We start from the raw sequence: 18461 nt of genomic DNA, 5'->3' as shown, positions 1-18461 counted from the left end.
ATTAACAGTTTCGGTGCCATCTGAATATCTATGGTCCCTAGATCAGATCTTGTAACTATGCCCCTATTATAAATAAAATATTTATGATGCACTTAAAGGAAGAGTATCTTTTAATAAAATTCTGGGAATGTACATTAAGGGATTCACTGTAATAATTAAGTTGCCTTCAGTCAGTAGAATAGACTCTTTTGCCAGATTACTTACAAGAGAGTTGATGATTCAGATTCAGATCCAATTTGCTGGTTAACATATATTAACATATTGGTCCATGACCTCAAAGGGAGATGTAAACAAACTCACAAAAAAAAGTTTCATTCCTTTATTGCCATGACTCACATCTTTCCTGCTTTATTCCCTAACTGTGCTGGAGTACGGAGGATATTGGGAGTTTCTTCCATGACTCTGACAAGCAAATTGTCTATGTAGTCTTCCAACTCCCGAACCTGAAACTCCTTCTTGTTTATTGTTTCCTTCTGTTTCAGAACCAACTGGATCAGCTCATCATGGGTTAACTGAGTATAAGCGAATTCAGGATCAGAAGGCTTGTATTTCTTTAGAATTGGAAAAAAAAAAAAAAAGAACAAAAGATAAGCAAGAAAGTCAAAGTGGAAATGCAATTGTCAGTCAAAAAGCATTATTATTTTTTTTAAACCCTTACCTTCCGTCTTGGAGTCAATACTGTATATTGGCTCCAAGGCAGAAGAGTGGTAAGGGTAGGCAATGGGGATCAAATGACTTGCCCAGGGACACACAGCTGGGAAGTGTCTGAGGCCAGATTTGAACCTAAGACCTCCTGTCTCTAGGCCTGACTCTCAATCCACTGAGCTACCCAGCTGCCCCCTCAAAAAGCATTATTAATCAAGTGTTTTATATGGTCCAGGCACTGTCAAGCTCTATGGATACAATACCAAGGTCCCTGCCCTCAAGGAGCTCACACTCTAACTAGGGAGAAAACACATAAATAACTCTGTATATATAGTATAAAAGAGAGATCGTTTCAGAGGGAAAGTGAGGGGGAGGAGACAGATAAAGGGCTGTAGCAGAAAGTGAGATCTGAGATGAACCTTGAAAGACACTGGGAGAAGAGGGAGGCAAGGGAAGGGAGCATTCAAGGGGAAGGGCGCCAGCCAGAGAAAGGGCAGAAGTTGAAAATGGAGAGTCTAATGCAAGAACAACAAGGGGCCAGTGTCACTGGGTCTCAGAGGCAGTGGAGGAGAGGCAAGAAGTGGCTCAGCTGGGAAGCCAAAAGAATTTGATATTTGATCCTGGAGATTATAGCTGTTGACAGAGCAGAGGGGGTGACATGGGCAGGCCTAAGCTTCAGGAAGACCACTTGGATAACTCCATGGAGGACAGAATAGAGCAGGGAGGAGCTTGGGCCAAGGAAACAGACCAGAAGGCCAGCAGCAGCCTAGGTATGAGGTGGAGGGGAAGGACCAGCAGGGCGACACAGGGATGCACACAAGAGTATTGAGTATTAGGAAGGGAGAAACAACAGAACTTAGAAACAGACCGAGTTTCTGGGGATACAAGTAAGAAGCAGAGAGGAACACCAGGGTCTGAGTAACTGGAAGGAGAATTGGGAAAGAACTTGGAAGGAAAAAGAATGAATTCTGTTCTGGATATGTTAAGTATAATGTGCCCACAGGATAGTCTGAAATAGTTAAGAAGTTGTTGATGATGTGAGAGTGGAGGGAAGGGAAGAGATTGGGGCTAGATTAATAGATTAACCAAGATGATGTATCACTGCAATCATTAATAATACAACTAGAGAAAGAAACAGTTTGGTACAATAGAAAGAACATACTTAGAGTCAGGGGCTCTGAGTTTGAATCCTAGCTCTGCTTCTTGCCTCTGGCCAAGTCACTTTATTCCCCTAGGCCCCAGCTTCCTCATTTGTAAAATGAGGGAATTGGGCCAAATGATCCCTTCTAGTTTGGAAACCTTATAATCCTCTAACCTAGGTCCTATATGAAGAGAAAGGAAGCTAAGATACAGATTTGAGGAAAAAAGGCTTCTAGGAAAGCAAGTAATAGCTCATTTTTCAACTCTGTTATTGGGAGTTGATTACAAGCACCAGTAAAACATTAAAGGAGGGGCATTACAAGGTCTGTACCCCATGCAGAGACCCCATTTTAAGTCATTTGGGAATATTTATTTCAAGTATATAGGAATCAAAGCCAAATATCTCTAGATCAAAATCACCACCATCAAACATTTATCGAGCACCCTCAGGCTATTGTAGTTCTCTCTGTTCCAAGCCTTAATGTTTTCTCTCATGATGAAAGAGCAAAGTACCTATAAAAAGATGCTATGCGTCACTGGCATTGATGATTTGGAGAGCTCGGGACCAAGCTATATTCTCCACAAAGGCCTCTAAACACAAAGAGAAGTACTGAGGGACAATAAGATACCCCAAAGCTCTGATTCCTCAGTAGGGGGACTAGAAGGACAATTCTAGAGCAATCTCCAAACTCCTGGGTTAGCAGATGCCTCCCATATTAGAACCATGACCGGTTCATGACCTTCCCAGCCCCCTCCAACACCCCCACCCCCATCCCAACAGGCACTCATCCTTTCCCCAGTGGAACTGAAGAGTAGCAGATATTCAGCAAAAATCAATTCAAGTCAAAAGCTGAATCATCATTTTAAACTTAAAATTCAATCCAGTTCAGTGGGAGAAATCAGACCTGGAAATTGCTTCCATGCTGAATGAAGAACAGGAAACAACCATTTTAATAGACAGCAGGAGCTTTTACTTAAGAGAAGACATCCTACAATTACTAAGAGCAGGAAGTCTTCAACAAAGTCTTCCTGGAATCCCTTTATTTTACAGATTAGGAAACTTGCCCACTGTCACACATGAAGCCAGGACCCTCTGAGGCCAATGCCAGGGAATGCTTTTTCCACCACAGTGCTGTCGGGGGATGGGGGGGGGGGCGAGGAACAACAGAAATGCTTCACAAAAATTAAGTTTACAAATAGGAAAGTTAAGTTCATTTTTTAAATCTCATTTTATTCTTGCTACTTGATACTGTTTTTGAGACAATGAAAGGTTATATTTAGTCTCCAAGTGAAGAAATGATGTTGTAGGGTGCAAGAAAAATGGAGTGTACAAAGGAAACTTTAATTTTTTTAAACCAGATTAACTGGAAGGATGGGCTGCTTAGCAGAAACAGAAATCATGACAAGTAGGGTTTGGTTTTGTTGGTTTGGGGAAAAGGGGGAACAAGGTAGGAAAATTATTAGTTTGGAGTTAAGAGAATTAAGGCATATAGATAAGAATATTCAAAAGAGTTCAGGAAAGTCAAGTTGTAGTCAGAGAAATAAGAAAATTAGGGGAAAAAAAGAAAAAAGCTTAAGGGAAACCATAAAAGTAGATAAAAGAATGAAAAGAAAGCATGCAGAAAGAAAAATGGTAATAATAGCCAGCACTTAATCAGTGTTTTAAGGTTTACAAAGCACTTCATAAATATTACCTCATTTTATCCTCACAACAACTATGAGCAGTAGGTGCTATGAGATTGTAGGCTCATTTTATAGATGAAGAACCTGAGATAGGTAGACAGAAATTAGATGACTTGCCCAGTCACACAGTAAATATCTAAGGCCAGATTTGAATGCAGGTTCAGTGTTCAGCAAAATATCATACCCACATTTAATTAAGGAGTGGGAGTAGAGAAGGAACTCTATAAGGAGACAGGAGAAACAACAGTAGCCAGGGAAAGAAGGGCTGATCAAATTCCCTAAGGAAGATAAGGCCAAAGAAAAGATAACTGGATTTAGCACTCAGACATAGATTGCAGAAAGAAATGGAAATAAGGCCAGATTGCATATCTAAGGTGGTGAGAATCCAGGAAAGGGTTAGTCTTAAATAAAGAAGACAGCTCTTTTGGGGAGACAGAGAACAAAATAACCAGAACTGACACTGAAATAATACATGAAACAAATTACTTCATTGGATCCTCATAACAACCGTAAGAAGCAAATGTAACAAATATTATTATACCCAATTTATAGACAATGAAACTAATAAGCAGAGAAGGCAAATAATTTGCTCACAGGCATATAGCTAGCAAGAGCTGGGGGTGAGATTTTAATTCAGTTTCCTAACTAACTTCAGCACTCTAGCTACCCTTCCTCCTCCAGAAGACAGGATGAGTGGAGGTGGGTGTGATGAAAGTAGGAAGTTCCAGTCAGATGTGTGTCCTCGACCTTCTTGGTAAAATAGGAAGTGAAGTCATTGACAGTTGACAGCCAGGGAGTTATCAGGGGTTTTCCACCAAAGAGAATGAAGCAATTTATAGTTAATTAAAAATTACTGGAATGTGATTGATGTGTCGAAACAAAGTATACCAATTTTTTAAAAATTGCTTTTGATTTAAAATTATTTCTTAGAACTTCTACCCTCAGAATAGAAATGAAATCACTTCTTTCATTTTACTGCTTAATACAGAATTCAAAGACAACTAAATGACAGGGGTGTTAAGTCACTTACACATCCTCTTTTGGAAGTCCGGTTATAATGGACCTATCTGTTTTATCCAGGTACTAGTTTGCAAATAAATAGAGAGAGTCGGGAAGGAAGGAAGGAAGGAAGGAAGGAAGGAAGGAAGGAGAAAACAAAAAAAAAGGAGTTTATATGAAGTCCTGGGCCTCTACCAAAAAAAACAAAACAAAACAAAAAATCTCTTCCTTGTAACAAAGAATTGCAGTAATGTAAAACAAATGAACACACTGGCCATGTCTGACAAGGTAGACCTTAATGCCATGTTAGCCCCAGACCTTTTGCCAAGAGGCAAAAGCTCCCCCCACCAGGCCCTTTTCTGCAAGCAACTCAGGCAGAGGGAGGGAGCAATACATCATACAGATGCTCATGAGCTTTGGAATTCATTTAATTTTACTACTTTCAAATTGAAGTTTTAAGTCACTTCTGTACCAAGTGCATTTTTGGTCGGGTTAGGGGCTCCCAATACTCAGTCATAAAGAGCTGAGCCATTAACACATTAGCAAAGAGAAAAGAAGCACTGTTCAGACCCTGCTGTTTCTTGTTTAGTTGAGAAGGTCTTAATAACTCCAGCTATGCAATTCCTTTGCTTAACCTCCTCCTTGCTATGGCAACATTCCAAAGAGAGGCATTAACATAAATATTGTCTTATAAGTGAAGTACAAAGCACTTATTATAAATGCAGTTCAGTAACTGGATGGCTCCAGGAAGCCCCACTGTATTAATCTGGAATAAGAACAGTATAAATACAGTATGGAAAAGTACAATTTGATATAAAAGCCCAAGTATTTTTAAAACCAAAAAAAGGTCAGAGATTAAAAAGAAAACAACAGCAGAATCACCCTGTGTGATAAAGAAATAGGACAAGCACTATTTACTGCCTCTTGCTTTGGGGGCAAGATTATGGGGAGGAGAGAGAAGGGCCTCTAATTATTAACAGTATTCTTCCCTTCCCATCCCCACCTCCCCTCCACCCCCCAGAAAAGTGCTCTGCTCTGATCAAGCACTCATTAGGAAGAGGCTAAAACAAGGACATAACATTTCTCCAACTGATGGAGAGTTGGGTACTCCACTTTTGAACACGACTGCATTCCATTCCAAAGAAAGAGAATAAACGGAAAGAAAGGGAAGCTCCTGAATTCTCCCAGTTTTTATTACTGAACTCTTCAATGCTGTCCTGCTTTCTTCTCCAGTTTACCAGCTGATGTTGTATCTTAGAGAGTAAGAAGTGTTTGTGCTCTGTTGAATGTCCAGCACAGACTTTCAAACAGGCACTTGCTCAGTCATAATTTAAGCTGATAAAGTAGTAAAAAAGCTTATTTTATTTCTCCTTCCAATTACATTTCTCCTGGAAGAAAGGCAGACTTTTTGAGCTTCTTAGAGTTAGGGGTAATGGGAGGGTGGGGGGACCTGAGGGCAGATAAGATATAGGAAAATCCAGAAAAAATTACAGGATTAAAAACTAGAAGGAACTTTAAGAGAATTAAACCAATCCCTCATTTTCCACACTATAGGGCCCAGAGTTGAAAAGGACTTTAGGGATTATCAACTCCCTAATTTTACAGATGAGGACACTAAGGTCCAGAGGTGTAATGGCTTGCCCAAGGAAACACAGTAAATGGCACAGCTAGGATTCCAGCCCAGGCACTTTCACTCCAAATCCACTGCTCTTTCCACCATATTATGATTTCAGTACATTCCGTTCCTGGGTCAGTTTCCCATGAGGAAGCTGACCCAAAAAGAGAAAGAAAATTGTTCAAAGTCAAATTGTTACTACACAGAAGAGTCAGTATTTAAACCCAAGTCTTCTGACTCTAAATCCAAGGCTTTTTCTACTACAAAAGTCAGTGAACAGACATGTGGTCAACTTTTAGTCCTTGTTAAGCCTAGCTTAGTACATGCATCATTGCAGAGTAAATGGTAACTGAGGATAATAATTTGGGGAACAATGATGACCAGCAAGGCCAAGATGAAAAGGATAAAGGAAAACATGGGCAAGAAGGTGTTAACTCATTTTTTATCACACATAATTTGGTTTCCTTTCCAATGACTCATGAAGCCTGGAGAAAGTAAATTATATGAGATCAAGAACTTTGTCTTAGTCTGTATATCCCCCCACATGGGACTCAATTGCTATAAGCTTTAGTGTTTGCTGAAAGAATGAAATGAACTTTCAGAAAACGTTTAAAATGGCCCCTAACAGGCAGCTGGGTAGCTCAGTGGAATGAGAGTCAGGCCTAGAGACAGGAGGTCCTAGGTTCAAACCCGGCCTCAGCCACCTCCCAGCTGTGTGACCCTGGGCAAGTCACTTGACCCCCATTGCCCACCCTTACCAATCTTCCACCTATGAGACAATACACCGAAGTACAAGGGTTTAAAAAAAAATGGCCCCTAACAGCAAAGTTTTTTGTATTGGCATTAATGTTAGTTAGCAATCCCAACCCATCCTACAATTATTTCCAGGGTAGATTTACCCAGAACATTTACCACCTTTCTTCCTTTAAGGATCCTCAGATTATCTGCCATGATGGAAGGAATGATCCACTTGAAGTCAGAAGACTTGGGTTCAAATGACCTGGTCACTTATTATTTGCCTGACTCTGAGAAAAGCACTTAACTGCTATAAATTTCAGGTTTTTTTATCTTCCAAAAAAACAAAAGGGAATAATCTTTATAACCTCATAATGTTTGTTTTATGTAAGGAAAACGTATTTTAAGCTGTAAAGTACTATGACAACTGTAAGCTATTGTTATTTTTGTTTACTTTAGAGAATCCTGATCCTTTGTGAACAACCAGTCTCTTTCTCCCTCATGTGATCAGTGAATCAGTAAGCATGCTAGTTTTCTGTTATAAGACAAGACACTTTTCTGCAGAAGAGGACAGGCACTATCAAATGGAGATGTGCAACTGACTGATTTTTCAAACATCAACAGAATATCTTTTTTGTTTTCCTACATTATTGAAATGAGAGAACTGGACACCAACATGGAAACTTTAGAGAAGTTAAAAGGAGCATAACATGTCAATTCATAAAAACTACAAACACATTGAACTCAGTCATTCTGCTAGGCATTGGAGCTATGAAAACAAAAAGAAAGTTCCTGCCCTCAAGAAGCTTATCATTCCACCAGGGAAGGGATATTTAGAGAGCCAGAAAACAGGCCAAAGTTCACAAAGGCCAATATATAATAGTATATCTATACTCAAAATGAGAAACTCCTAAAAGGCAAACAGCAAGCATGCTGATACGGAACTCTTAGGGGAAACATACCTTTATAATGGCCTCATTGAGCAAGTTCTCACTAATGATAGTAGCAGTACCTAAACTGGTGGGAAGGGTTTTTGTCACTGTTGAATTCATTGGTTTCACAGGATGAGTTCTGCAAGAGAAGGAAGGAAGGGAGTAGAAAAGTGAGTCGATTTATTTAGACTACTTGGACAAGGGAAACATCACCCAATAAGGTCCTAAGTCATTTAAGAGCAGGCAATGATCCTTTCTTATCTCCAGGCCCCAAATGGTCCAATGTTAGTGTACCTAAAGAAGCAAGACAAGTCAAAAACAATCATTAAGAAGCAAGGCCAGCTACCCAAGCCAGGTGTTTTGACATCTCTAAATACACTGACCACTTTTCTAATAATTTGTACTAGGAGCCAGTTAAAGACAAACTCCTCTCTCAACAGAACCATTTCTAAAAACAATTAAAGGTTATGGAATTATCTATATAACTTGCAAACCCTCTGAATCCTGAACCTCAAAAGCTGGGCAAGGTCAATCATAGTCATATCAGTGTCTCATTTGGCCAGTCCTTTAAAAAGCAGAACCTAAACAGTGCAGCAAGGGTCAGAAAAATAATGAAAAAATAAAAATTTAAGTGTTCATTTTAAAAAATACGATTCTTGGAAATGTCTGAGACAGTTCATGGGGATAGTATAGAATTTGTTCACAGCACATTCTTGCAGACCCTTCTTTTAGGGATCAAACCTTATGTTTACAAATTGGTCCCTATAACAATCACAATTAAAGCTAAAATAAAAGAGAGACCTGTTCATGTATCCGCCAATTAGTAGGTAAGTTTCTAGGTATCTCCAATATATGAATCGGTCCTTTAAAAGACTGGGTTTTAGGGAGTTCTCAGGACCAAAACAGCCTTTGGTGTGATATTGAAAAAAAGCAAAGGATCCCACACTTATGTAGATAATCTTCCCAGGCTCTCACCTGTGCTTGGCAGACACAGTGATTCCACCACTTGGCTGAGCTGGGAATGGATGCGTCTCTGAGGGCGAAACCCATGCCCGGAGCTGCTTCCTCTTGCCAGAATTTTCAACTTTAGCAGTCGGGCTCTCTGCTGATGTTTTTTGGGGAGATTCTGCTCTATTTGTGTGATAAGTGTCAGAGTGTAGAGAGCCAGGGAAAGAGTGTGCTGCATTAAGAGTCTCAGAAAGGGAGTGACCCGAAACAGAAGAGTCCTGAGAAGGTGACCTTTGACTCCTACTTTCCTCAGTATGGCTATTTTCCTCCCTCTGTTCCTGTCTCTCCCAACTCTCAGGGACTGGGGTCTTTTTATCTAAACCTAAGCCTTCCTCATCATGTAATGTTGTGGTCTGCTTTAAAGACAACAGGAAGGGGTTAGCAAAAGCTTCTGGTTTCTCCACTTGGAGAGCATTTTCATCAGGGTTCTGGTTTTCCTCCTCAAAAGAGGTGGCTGATAAGTAGGAAAATGGTTCCTGATGATTTTTTGTGGTTGGAGTTGTTCTGATATCTTCCAATTGGTCTACTCTCTCATCATCTGATGTTACTTCTGGAATAGAGGGAAGTGTCAGGTTCAGATCCCCCATAACTGGAGATCTGAGGTCTGAAACTGAATCAAGGCTTTTCAAAGGATCAGATAGCAGACCTTCATGATCACTGGCTTTGCTCTGGTAATTCTCACTATAATTTTCATATCGCTCAATCCTAAATAACGGAGTGACCTTTTCTGAGCTGGATTCCACTGCCATATCTTCTGAAGAATGCTTCCCATGAGACCCAGGGATCAATATAGTATTCAAAAGTGGAGCAGAAGAAAGAAAGGTGTCAGTCTGGGAAGCTGGCTCATCATGATGGAGTCCAAGAAAAACTCTTGCTCCTGATTTTAGTGGTAAAGCAGGACTGCTTGCTTCAGTTGTCATCATTTCCTTCTTACTTTCTTCTGGTTCTCTGTCAGACAATGAATCACTCACTAGACCTTTAGACTTCAGCTCTAAAGGCTCGTTTTTCTCCTCTTCTATAAAATGAACAGGCTTTTCTATCTCCTCTTCTAGAAAAAGTTCCTCAGAAAAGGAAACGCGCTTCTTGATCTTCTTGCGTCCCTCCCTATCATGCAGGCCAGTTAAATTGCTTTTTCCAACTATAGAGTCAGATGGGATGGCCAAGTTTTCCATTTTATGAAGCAACTCAGCTCCTTTGTTAGCAGAGAGTACTCCATTATCACTGACTTTGTCTTTCAAAGATGCTCCGTAGGAAGGTACATCTTCATTTTCTTTTTTCCAAAGCTTTCCACTGAGATGCTTAATTGCCTCATTTCTGTCTTGAATGAGAGTTCTATTTGGTTGAGAGTCTTTAGATAAAGAGAGATATTCTGGTCTGCTGTCTTGGGGAAACGTTGGGACCTTTTCTTCTTTTTGTTCTTTTGTGAGGTGCTTATAATTTGCATTTTCCAGTATTTCCAGAGAGGATTTTGAGGATTCCCTGTTCCCCTTACTCTTATCTACATCTATATCCCCAATATCTTCTACAGAGACCCCATCTCTTTCATGCAGTGGAGAGTGCTTATTGAGTAATTCTGGGAAATCAGAGAAAGTATTTGAAACTTGAATTAAGCCCTCTTTTTGAGATTCCACTGCAAGAAGGAAAGAAGGTCCTTCAGAACTGACCTGGCTCTCAGGAGAAAAAGGCCAGTTTTCAATTGGAGTAGATGTAGAAACAGGACCTATGGTAGGAGGTGAGAAAGAAGAAAGGACAGAAAGATTTTTTGAAGATTCTGTCTCTGGTTCTTGTCCCAGTTTAGAAAGCAGGGAATCAAGGCTAGAACCAGAAGAGGTAGTAGAAAAGAAAAGAGAAGAATCACAAAGAGAAGGAGGAAACTTGGCTTTGGCTTGACCCTCTGGAGAAACTCCCAGTCTGTGAAAAGGACAAAATAAAATCTGCAGGTCAGTTGCAGATGTTATGTGAGAGAAACACACACACACACACACACACACACACACACACACACACACACACACACACACACACGAGATGTTCCAAAGAGGAATTTTTTATGCTTTTGATAATGTGATTATGTTAGAAGTCAAAAGAATCTAAACATCCCAGGAGAACTGACGCCAATGCTTGAAACACAAAAGGAATATTTTGTTATCAAGCATGTCTACCACACTTAGGCTTGTTAGTTATGACCTGGGAGAGAGAAAGAAACATCTTTCATTTAAAAGATAAATCCAGTGTCATATCACTTGATTATTACAGCAGTAAAAAAGACATTTAAAATTCTCAAGGCATTAAGGCTGGTAGATGATAGGTAAGGGGACAGATTTTGAAAAAAAGTATACTTTCTGGTTGTGTGTATGTGTATCAAAAGTAAGCAGAGTCTCCCCAAAAAAAGTAATGCATAGCCCCAAATATGGAAATACTGTTGCTGTGAATGTGAGTCATGCCAAGCAGCAGAAATGTCCCAAAGTTAGTCAGTCTTCTTGGCTCAAAACACCAAGCAAACACGGAAGGAACTAGCCCAAGGTATACTCCAGAACAAACTAGAGTTTCCGAGGTCTTGTTCATCTTATATCCAAGTGCAAGGAAGAAATAGTGTTAGTCTTCAAGAAAAATGCCCAGTTTGCAAGAGAATGCAATTAGCACAGGTCTGTGAATATAATTAGCAGCAATATGAGTTAGTGAACTGTTATGATTGAACTCATATTCTCTTATCTCCCATATAAGGTCAGTCAACCCAAATTTGGAACACCTATTGCTTTCCTACAATTGCCAAATTTTGAATTAGCCCTAATGACTGAAAATACAAATTAGTTTTGTATATGCCCAGTGTCCATAAAAATTATTGGTTTAAAAAAATCCCAAGGATAAGAGAAGGCAAAGAAAGGGTCTGCTGCAGGGAAGTGGGGCCCATCCTGAAGAGAGAAGTTATAGAAAGACCTCTTCTGAGGCAGTCCCATTCTCTATGATCTTTTTATTCATGTCTCTTTCTCTTGATTGTTCCACTCACCTCCCGTACCCCCGATTTCTGAGTATTTTTCAATATACAAGATTTTTAGTATTTCAAAAAGTATGGTTTAAACTTCACTAAGATAGTTATAATTTTGTTAATCAAAGTTTACTTAGTACAACACAACTCCTCGCCTGATGACTGGGGTATGGCACTCATTTATTTAAATTTGTAGGCTTTACAAATTTACCTCAGTTAAAAACTCAGTTTTTAGGCTCAGTTAAAAACCAGTCAACTATGTTTTCCTGATGTACCAGTTACCTTCATATAAGACCTTATGCAACCACAATCATGAGAATGGGGACCAAGAATTTGGTGCAACTAGAGTTTCCTTCACAGCAAGGTTTAAAGGCAAAAAATGAAGAATAAGCTGATTCAAGACTGACCTGGGTTTGACAGCTTTGGTTTGGGGGCCTCTTGCTGGAAGGGCAGGTGGCCTAGGTTTAGGACTAGGCTCAGGCTGTGCTCCAGATTGCATCCTGGGTACTTCCTCAGTGGAGCTCAGTGATTTGCTCTGTCTGGAGGCAGAGGCTGACAAGTCTTCCTCAGGCTTGTCATCAGGGTCTTCCACTGGAATTTCAACAAGCCCTGCCTCTTTTTCCTTTGCTGTGGCTTCCACAGGTGTGATTTCTTTTTCTTTCTCCAACATACTAGGAGTGTTGCTTTCAACTTCACTGTTCTTCAGAGCATCCTTTTTTCCTGTGACCAAAGAGAGCAAAGAGGACTTCTTGTTCTCTTGCTTCTTGTTCTCCTTAGTCTCCTTTTCAATTTCCGTATGCACAGGGGTCACATTTACATCTCCACTAACAAGTGGTTTGTAGGATGGCAGAGTCAGAGATTTCAAAGAATCTTTTGGGAGAGATCCAGACAGTTGCCAGTCCAGGGACATCCTCCCTGCCTCCCCTGATTCCTTAGAAGGTCTGGAAGACAGATTTTCTGTAGATGAAAACAAATGCTTCTTCCTAAAGCCTTGAGGGGATGGGGAGGAAGATGGGGTGCTGTCCTTTGGCATAGCCTCATTTTTGGGCTCTGGCTGCTCCAGATAAATGTGATTTCCATTGATACATACATTAGATCGAGAAAGCTGGTCATTCTTAGACCGAAGGCCACCAAAAAAAGACAATCCTTCTTTCTTGGGAAGGGTAAAGTTCATCTGCTTGACATCAGCACTTGCTGTTCTCCTATGAGACATGCCTATGGGAAGAAGAACAAACAAGCCTTCATGTCACCAGAACATAAATCTTAATTAAGTAAAGAAAGTAGATGGGTAAAGGTTACATCAATGAGAATAGAAGATGAGTCCTCCAGTAGGTTTGGGCCAAACATCTAAAGCTAGGATTCAAAATCACAATGAAAGAGTAGGGAACTAAATTTCTTATCCTTCTAAAGCTGAGGTTCTTAACCTAGGTCCCATGAACTATATATATAGATAGATAGATAGATAGATAGATAGATATAGATATACAGATATAGATATAGATATAGATATATATCTGTGTGTGTGTGTGTGCATGTGAGAGAGAGTGTGAGTGTGTATGATATGTGTGTTTGTATTTTTATATATACACACATATATATGTGTTTTGAGCATTGCATTTCCTATGTAATCCTATGTATTTTATTTTCTATATTTAAAAACATTACTCTGATAAGAGCTCTATGACATAAGATTGAGCCTCTATCCTAAAGAACGTAAGTTACATTTTAGCCCAATATCAGACTAAAATGTAGTTGGGAAATATTTAGCACAATAAATGAAAATACAATAAATAGGACATAAATACTGTCAACAAGTGGTTTTCTAAATCAATGTGACCTGCAAGGGATTCTTATCTAAGCTTTAGTGATCATCCTCTCTTTGAGCTTGATGCCACTGCTCTAAGCAATCTGTTCACTTGGTGTACTTTTTTAGAATTTCAGTCTGTGTTCCAAGTGATTATTAACACGCTTTAAACTTTTTTAAAATTCTAATACCTTTCCCCTATTGATTATATCCAATTTATTCTGTCTTTTGCCCTTTTTTTTTCTCCTCAGCAAAGGCTTAGCTCAATGCTTAGCACATAGCAGGCATGTAATAAATATTTATTGACTGAATAACTGAAAAACAACCTTTTGGGTACTTGGCACAATTTCCTGCAACCATCTGCTTGAGCTTCTGGTAAAGTTCTCCTCCTATGAGTCCTCACTGAGAAGAAGTGACTGGTTTCATGAAGGCTTTATGTCAGTAGAGTGAAAGTTCTCTTGGTTCTAATCAGGCTATAAATGTTTCTAGGATGGGCCAACATGAGACTGTGTTATTGACCAAGGGACAGCCTACCTCAGAACAAGGAGGTTCATTAACAGATGATTGGCCACCAGGGAACAAATGATCCCTATTCATAGCACCTTGTGAAGACATTGTAAAGGGGTGAAGAGCCCAAGAAAAGTATCCATGTTGGGTACTACTAGAGACAAAAATCACAATTTTCTATCAGCCTAAAGAAGCCAAAACTCTTATTACTACACTGCCAATTTCAGAGTCAGATCTACTCACTAAGAAAGCCTAGAAATATGTACAGAATGCTTCCTTAACAACACTAACCCTAGAGAAATTAACATAAAAGGATGGTTCTGTTTTGCTTAGAAGATTCATTTGTTTCTTCTCTTTAGAGAAGAGAGGTGTTTTCACTCTAAATAGTTCTACTGTAAACTCTCTTTGTACTGAGATGGGTAGGGAAGAAAACACTGTGAGAAGAGAAATGAGACTCACTGTTGGAGGGTGAAGAGGACTCATCCTCCACATCATCTTCCCACTGGGAGTGGAAGTCTCCTGGACGAAGGGTCAATTTTTCTGGCTTAGTTGTAGGAAGGACAGACATGGACTGGGAAAGAGGTGTTTTCTGTAAGCCAGACCTAGAAAACAAGGTTTTGATCTTTGATTTCTTCTTGTCTTTTGTAAGAGAGTCATCATCACTGTCTACTGTGTTCATGGTGCTTGGGATGATGGCTGAGGCACTGTCAGAAGGTTCCTCATGCCGCTTCCCTTTGATTTTGTCTTTCAGTTTCCCAAATGGATTACGGGACTTATCTTTCATGGACAGATCAAACATGCTGGCAGTTACGTTGTTTCTCATAAACTGGATGTCCACCTCAATCTCTCCTCGATCTTTCTCCTTCTTCCCTGGTTTTGATTTTAGAGTATACCATCTGCAATAAATGAGTAGAGAGGTGACCCTTAGAGCCAAGGAGAGTCTAGGAGAGTCATAACTCACATTTATAGAATTTTCAAATGTTTTGCAAAGTATTTTACAATTTCCAAAAGTAAACTATATATAACTTTCTTCTTACTATCACCAGCTCTTTTACAAATGCATTTGTACCCTACCCCTATCCCTTATTCCCCCACCCCCATTTCTGGAATGCATGATTCTATTTTGAGAAGAAACCCACTGGACAAAGATCATGTTGAATTCTGTGTTTAACACAGAACTATACTGTTGGCTCTCAAATAAATATTTGTTCTTAAAAAAAATCAACAAAAAACAGTAACCAGTCTAGCCAGTCTATTCTCATGATCTTTGATGTAAAGAACGAACACAGAGGTCAAACAAAAGCTGCTTGATAAACAATACACCACACAACCTACATGCAAATTGCAGAGGAAAATGAAGAGACTGGAGGAAAAAATAGTCCCCACTGGGAAGCTTTGGAATGTTTTGAACCAGGATTTAGGGGGGGAAAAGTGCCAAGTGATTTGGAAAAAGAACAGTAACAGAAGGTATTAATTACATTTCATTACTAGTCTAATGCTGTTGGCCCAGTAAATCTGAAAAGAATATGACCATATTTCAAATGTTATCTAATTTTAAAAATATTTCACCTGGTATGTTCTTCAAAACCACTTGAAGATATACTGTTAATACAGTACTAAAAGACAAGCAATACCACTTACATGAAAACACAGTGAATTCAACATGGAAGGAACTCTTCCTTAAATTTCTATCTCAATTAGGGATGTTGTCTTTAATGGACAACCTGAAGATAAGGACAGATCCATCTCCATCTCCACTACTGGCTAAACTAAGTGCTTGCAAGCTCGTAATGCAATAGTATCATCACCCCTCATGGAAAAAGGTTTATTTAAGCACAAATGAGGTAGCCAGTAATCCTGAAGGAAATAAAGCCATGATACTTCCCTAAAGAATATCCTGGAATATTTTTCATTGGTCACTTCTGGCAACTGGTGCCCAAAACAGGAGATAAGAGCACAAAATAATGTTTCTGAAGTGAGTTTAAGGGAAAAGAGTCAGGGTGGAGTGGAAGAAGCCCTGCCCAAAGAACTAATAAAGGAGGATCAACTGAGGCTCTGCCCCAAAACTGCTATATGTGAGATGTCGGACAAGTCATCTTGTCCAACAAGGTGCCCTCTAGATTTCAGTATCCTTAATTGAAAAAGGTAGGAGCTGGATTTATCATCTTTGGATGATAAATTATGGGGTTTTAGAGCTGAAAATGGACCATAGAGATAAAACGGTCTGATCCCTTATGTCTAAATGTCTTTTTTTTAATGCTAATAATTTACTCAAAGTGATTCTTTCAGGTTAAGAGGGAGTTGGACTTAATATTTCATGAAGGATGAGAAATGTGGACCCAGATTTCTTTTCTTTTCTTTTTCTTTTTTTTTTTAAACCCTTACCTTCCATCTTGGAGTCAATACTGTGTATTGGCTCCAAGGCAGAAGAGTGGTAAGGGCTGGGCAATGGGGATTAAGTGACTTGCCAAGGGTCACACAGCTAGGAAGTGTCTGAGGTCAAATTTGAACCCAGGACCTCCTGTCTCTGGGCCTGACTCTCAATCCACTGAGCCACCCAGCTACCCCCAGCTCACATTTAAAAAAATTTTTTTTAAATTTAGTTCACATCGTTTTCACATGTTCTCCAACACCTGCCAGGGGCAGTTTGTATTTCTCTCAGTTATGAACTGACAAAGCTATTTAAACCCTTCTCTCCAAAGCATCATGTGCCCTAATGGTAGCCCTGGTGATGATGAAGGATTAGTGGTTTAGATTTGTTTTTATTTTTAAATAGCAACATAGAGCTTCCCTGAAAAGCAAAGCTGCCTGTGAATGAAGGCATTCCAATGACTGGACAAGGCAGACAACAAAACTTCTCCCTTAACATCTCAGGAGGGAGACGGCTGCCTTCCTCCAAGAGCCTCTTAACTGTCCTTGCACATTCCAAATTGGTATCGGCTAAGCCTGTTCTTGAAGTGTTATGGCAACTATTCCACAGTCATCCTTCTCATGCTGAGGGCCTTTTAAAATGTTCCAGCAGTGAGGCAGAGTTGCTGCAGGCATTCCAAGAATGCCACTCACCAGCTCATGGGGGCCAGGCCTTCCTTCCAAAGGTAACAATGCTAGTAATGTTGGTTTACATCTTACAACCCACTTGGGAATCTTCCCCAGGGGAAAATTACTTAATGCCAGATGGGTCAGATCTCTGGTATGATTTCTTAGTGCCAAGATGAGGTTTGTTTCAGAAACTTCAACAATGTTCTCTAAGTGTGAAGAGAAACTCATCAATTGTTTTTGCTAACCTATTTTCACAGCCTCCTGTGCCAGCTAAGAACCAAACCCAAAGCTGCCAAGAGCACCCAAGAAGGTAGTCGGTCTGAGGATATGAAAAGCTGATACCCTTAACCAAGTAGGGAAGTTGCTCCTGCAAGAGCCCTATCCTTTAAAAAGGCTATGTATGCTGGTTTTCAAACAGGAAAGAACAGGAAGAGGGAGCACCATTTTTTTTTTAGTACTGATATTATCCTCATCACTAAACTTTATTAGGCATATGCCCTTTGATTGAATAAAAACATGAGCCTGGAACAAAAGCCAGCCATTACTCCAACAGGAAGACTAAACGAATAAGTGTCACTTGTCACAAACATCATTTTGTAAAGGTCAGCAAGCAGCAATGCTCGCTAAATGTCTCAAACTAGAACAACCCCTGTGATGAGTACAATCTTTGATATGACTTCAATTCCAATGAATAATCCCATTCAATCTCAAGTAGTTTTTTGGTGTTTGGGGTTTGTTTTTTTAAATATTCTCTAACTGATTTCTCACTTCCCAGGAACAGTAAAACCTCTGCATACACTAAAAAGTATGTAGTGACAGTGGGTGTGTGCTAAGCGCTTCAATAACCTTTTAGGTAAATGCAGAAAGCTTTCATTATCTCCAAAGTCAGGGTTGGGTCATTTTCTGGGTCAAAAGGACAAGGGCCTGCCTCAAATGCCAATTTCTTTCCACCTGTCTTTTTCTTTCTTTCGGTATAAAGCAAGCATTTTAGAAAATTCTACACCTTAACAAAGAAATCAACTTGCTCCTTAAAATCTATTGAAGGGGGCAGCTGGGTAGCTCAGTGGATTGAGAGCCAGGCCTAGAGATGGGAGGTCCTAGGTTCAAATCCGGCCTCAGACACTTCCCAGCTGTGTGACCCTGGGCAAGTCACTTGACCCCCATTGCCTACCCTTACCACTCTTCCACCTATAAGTCAATGAAGTTAAGGGTTTAAAATTTAAAAAAAAAAAATCTAATGAAGACATTAGGTATGGTTAAGTCTTGGGGAAAAATGACCTCCTGTTTTAGTTCAAATGTCTTATGCCAGCACAGTCCCCCAGACCAGAACAATCTTTGATATGACCTTAATAGAACTGAATTATTCCA

General features: G+C 39.8%; 1 protein-coding gene across 1 annotated transcript in view; it reads right to left on the bottom strand.

Moving 5' to 3' along the window:
- Positions 1-330: 330 nt before the first annotated feature.
- The window catches only part of RAB11FIP1 (RAB11 family interacting protein 1), a 43073-nt gene continuing 24942 nt past the window's right edge, over positions 331-18461 (bottom strand). Inside the window, exons 2-5 of the mRNA XM_044660863.1 lie at positions 14514-14950; positions 12151-12958; positions 7780-7888; positions 331-551 (exon numbers count right to left, since the gene is read on the bottom strand). Coding sequence (XP_044516798.1) covers positions 333-551; positions 7780-7888; positions 12151-12958; positions 14514-14950 — 1573 coding nt within the window. The 3' untranslated portion in view covers positions 331-332. The remainder of the gene's footprint in view (positions 552-7779; positions 7889-12150; positions 12959-14513; positions 14951-18461) is intronic.

Source organism: Gracilinanus agilis, chromosome 2 (assembly GCF_016433145.1).
Source record: "Gracilinanus agilis isolate LMUSP501 chromosome 2, AgileGrace, whole genome shotgun sequence".
Classification (NCBI taxonomy): domain Eukaryota; kingdom Metazoa; phylum Chordata; class Mammalia; order Didelphimorphia; family Didelphidae; genus Gracilinanus; species Gracilinanus agilis.
The sequence above is the reverse complement of the archived record's forward strand: the minus strand, read 5'-3'. Positions and strand labels throughout refer to the sequence as shown.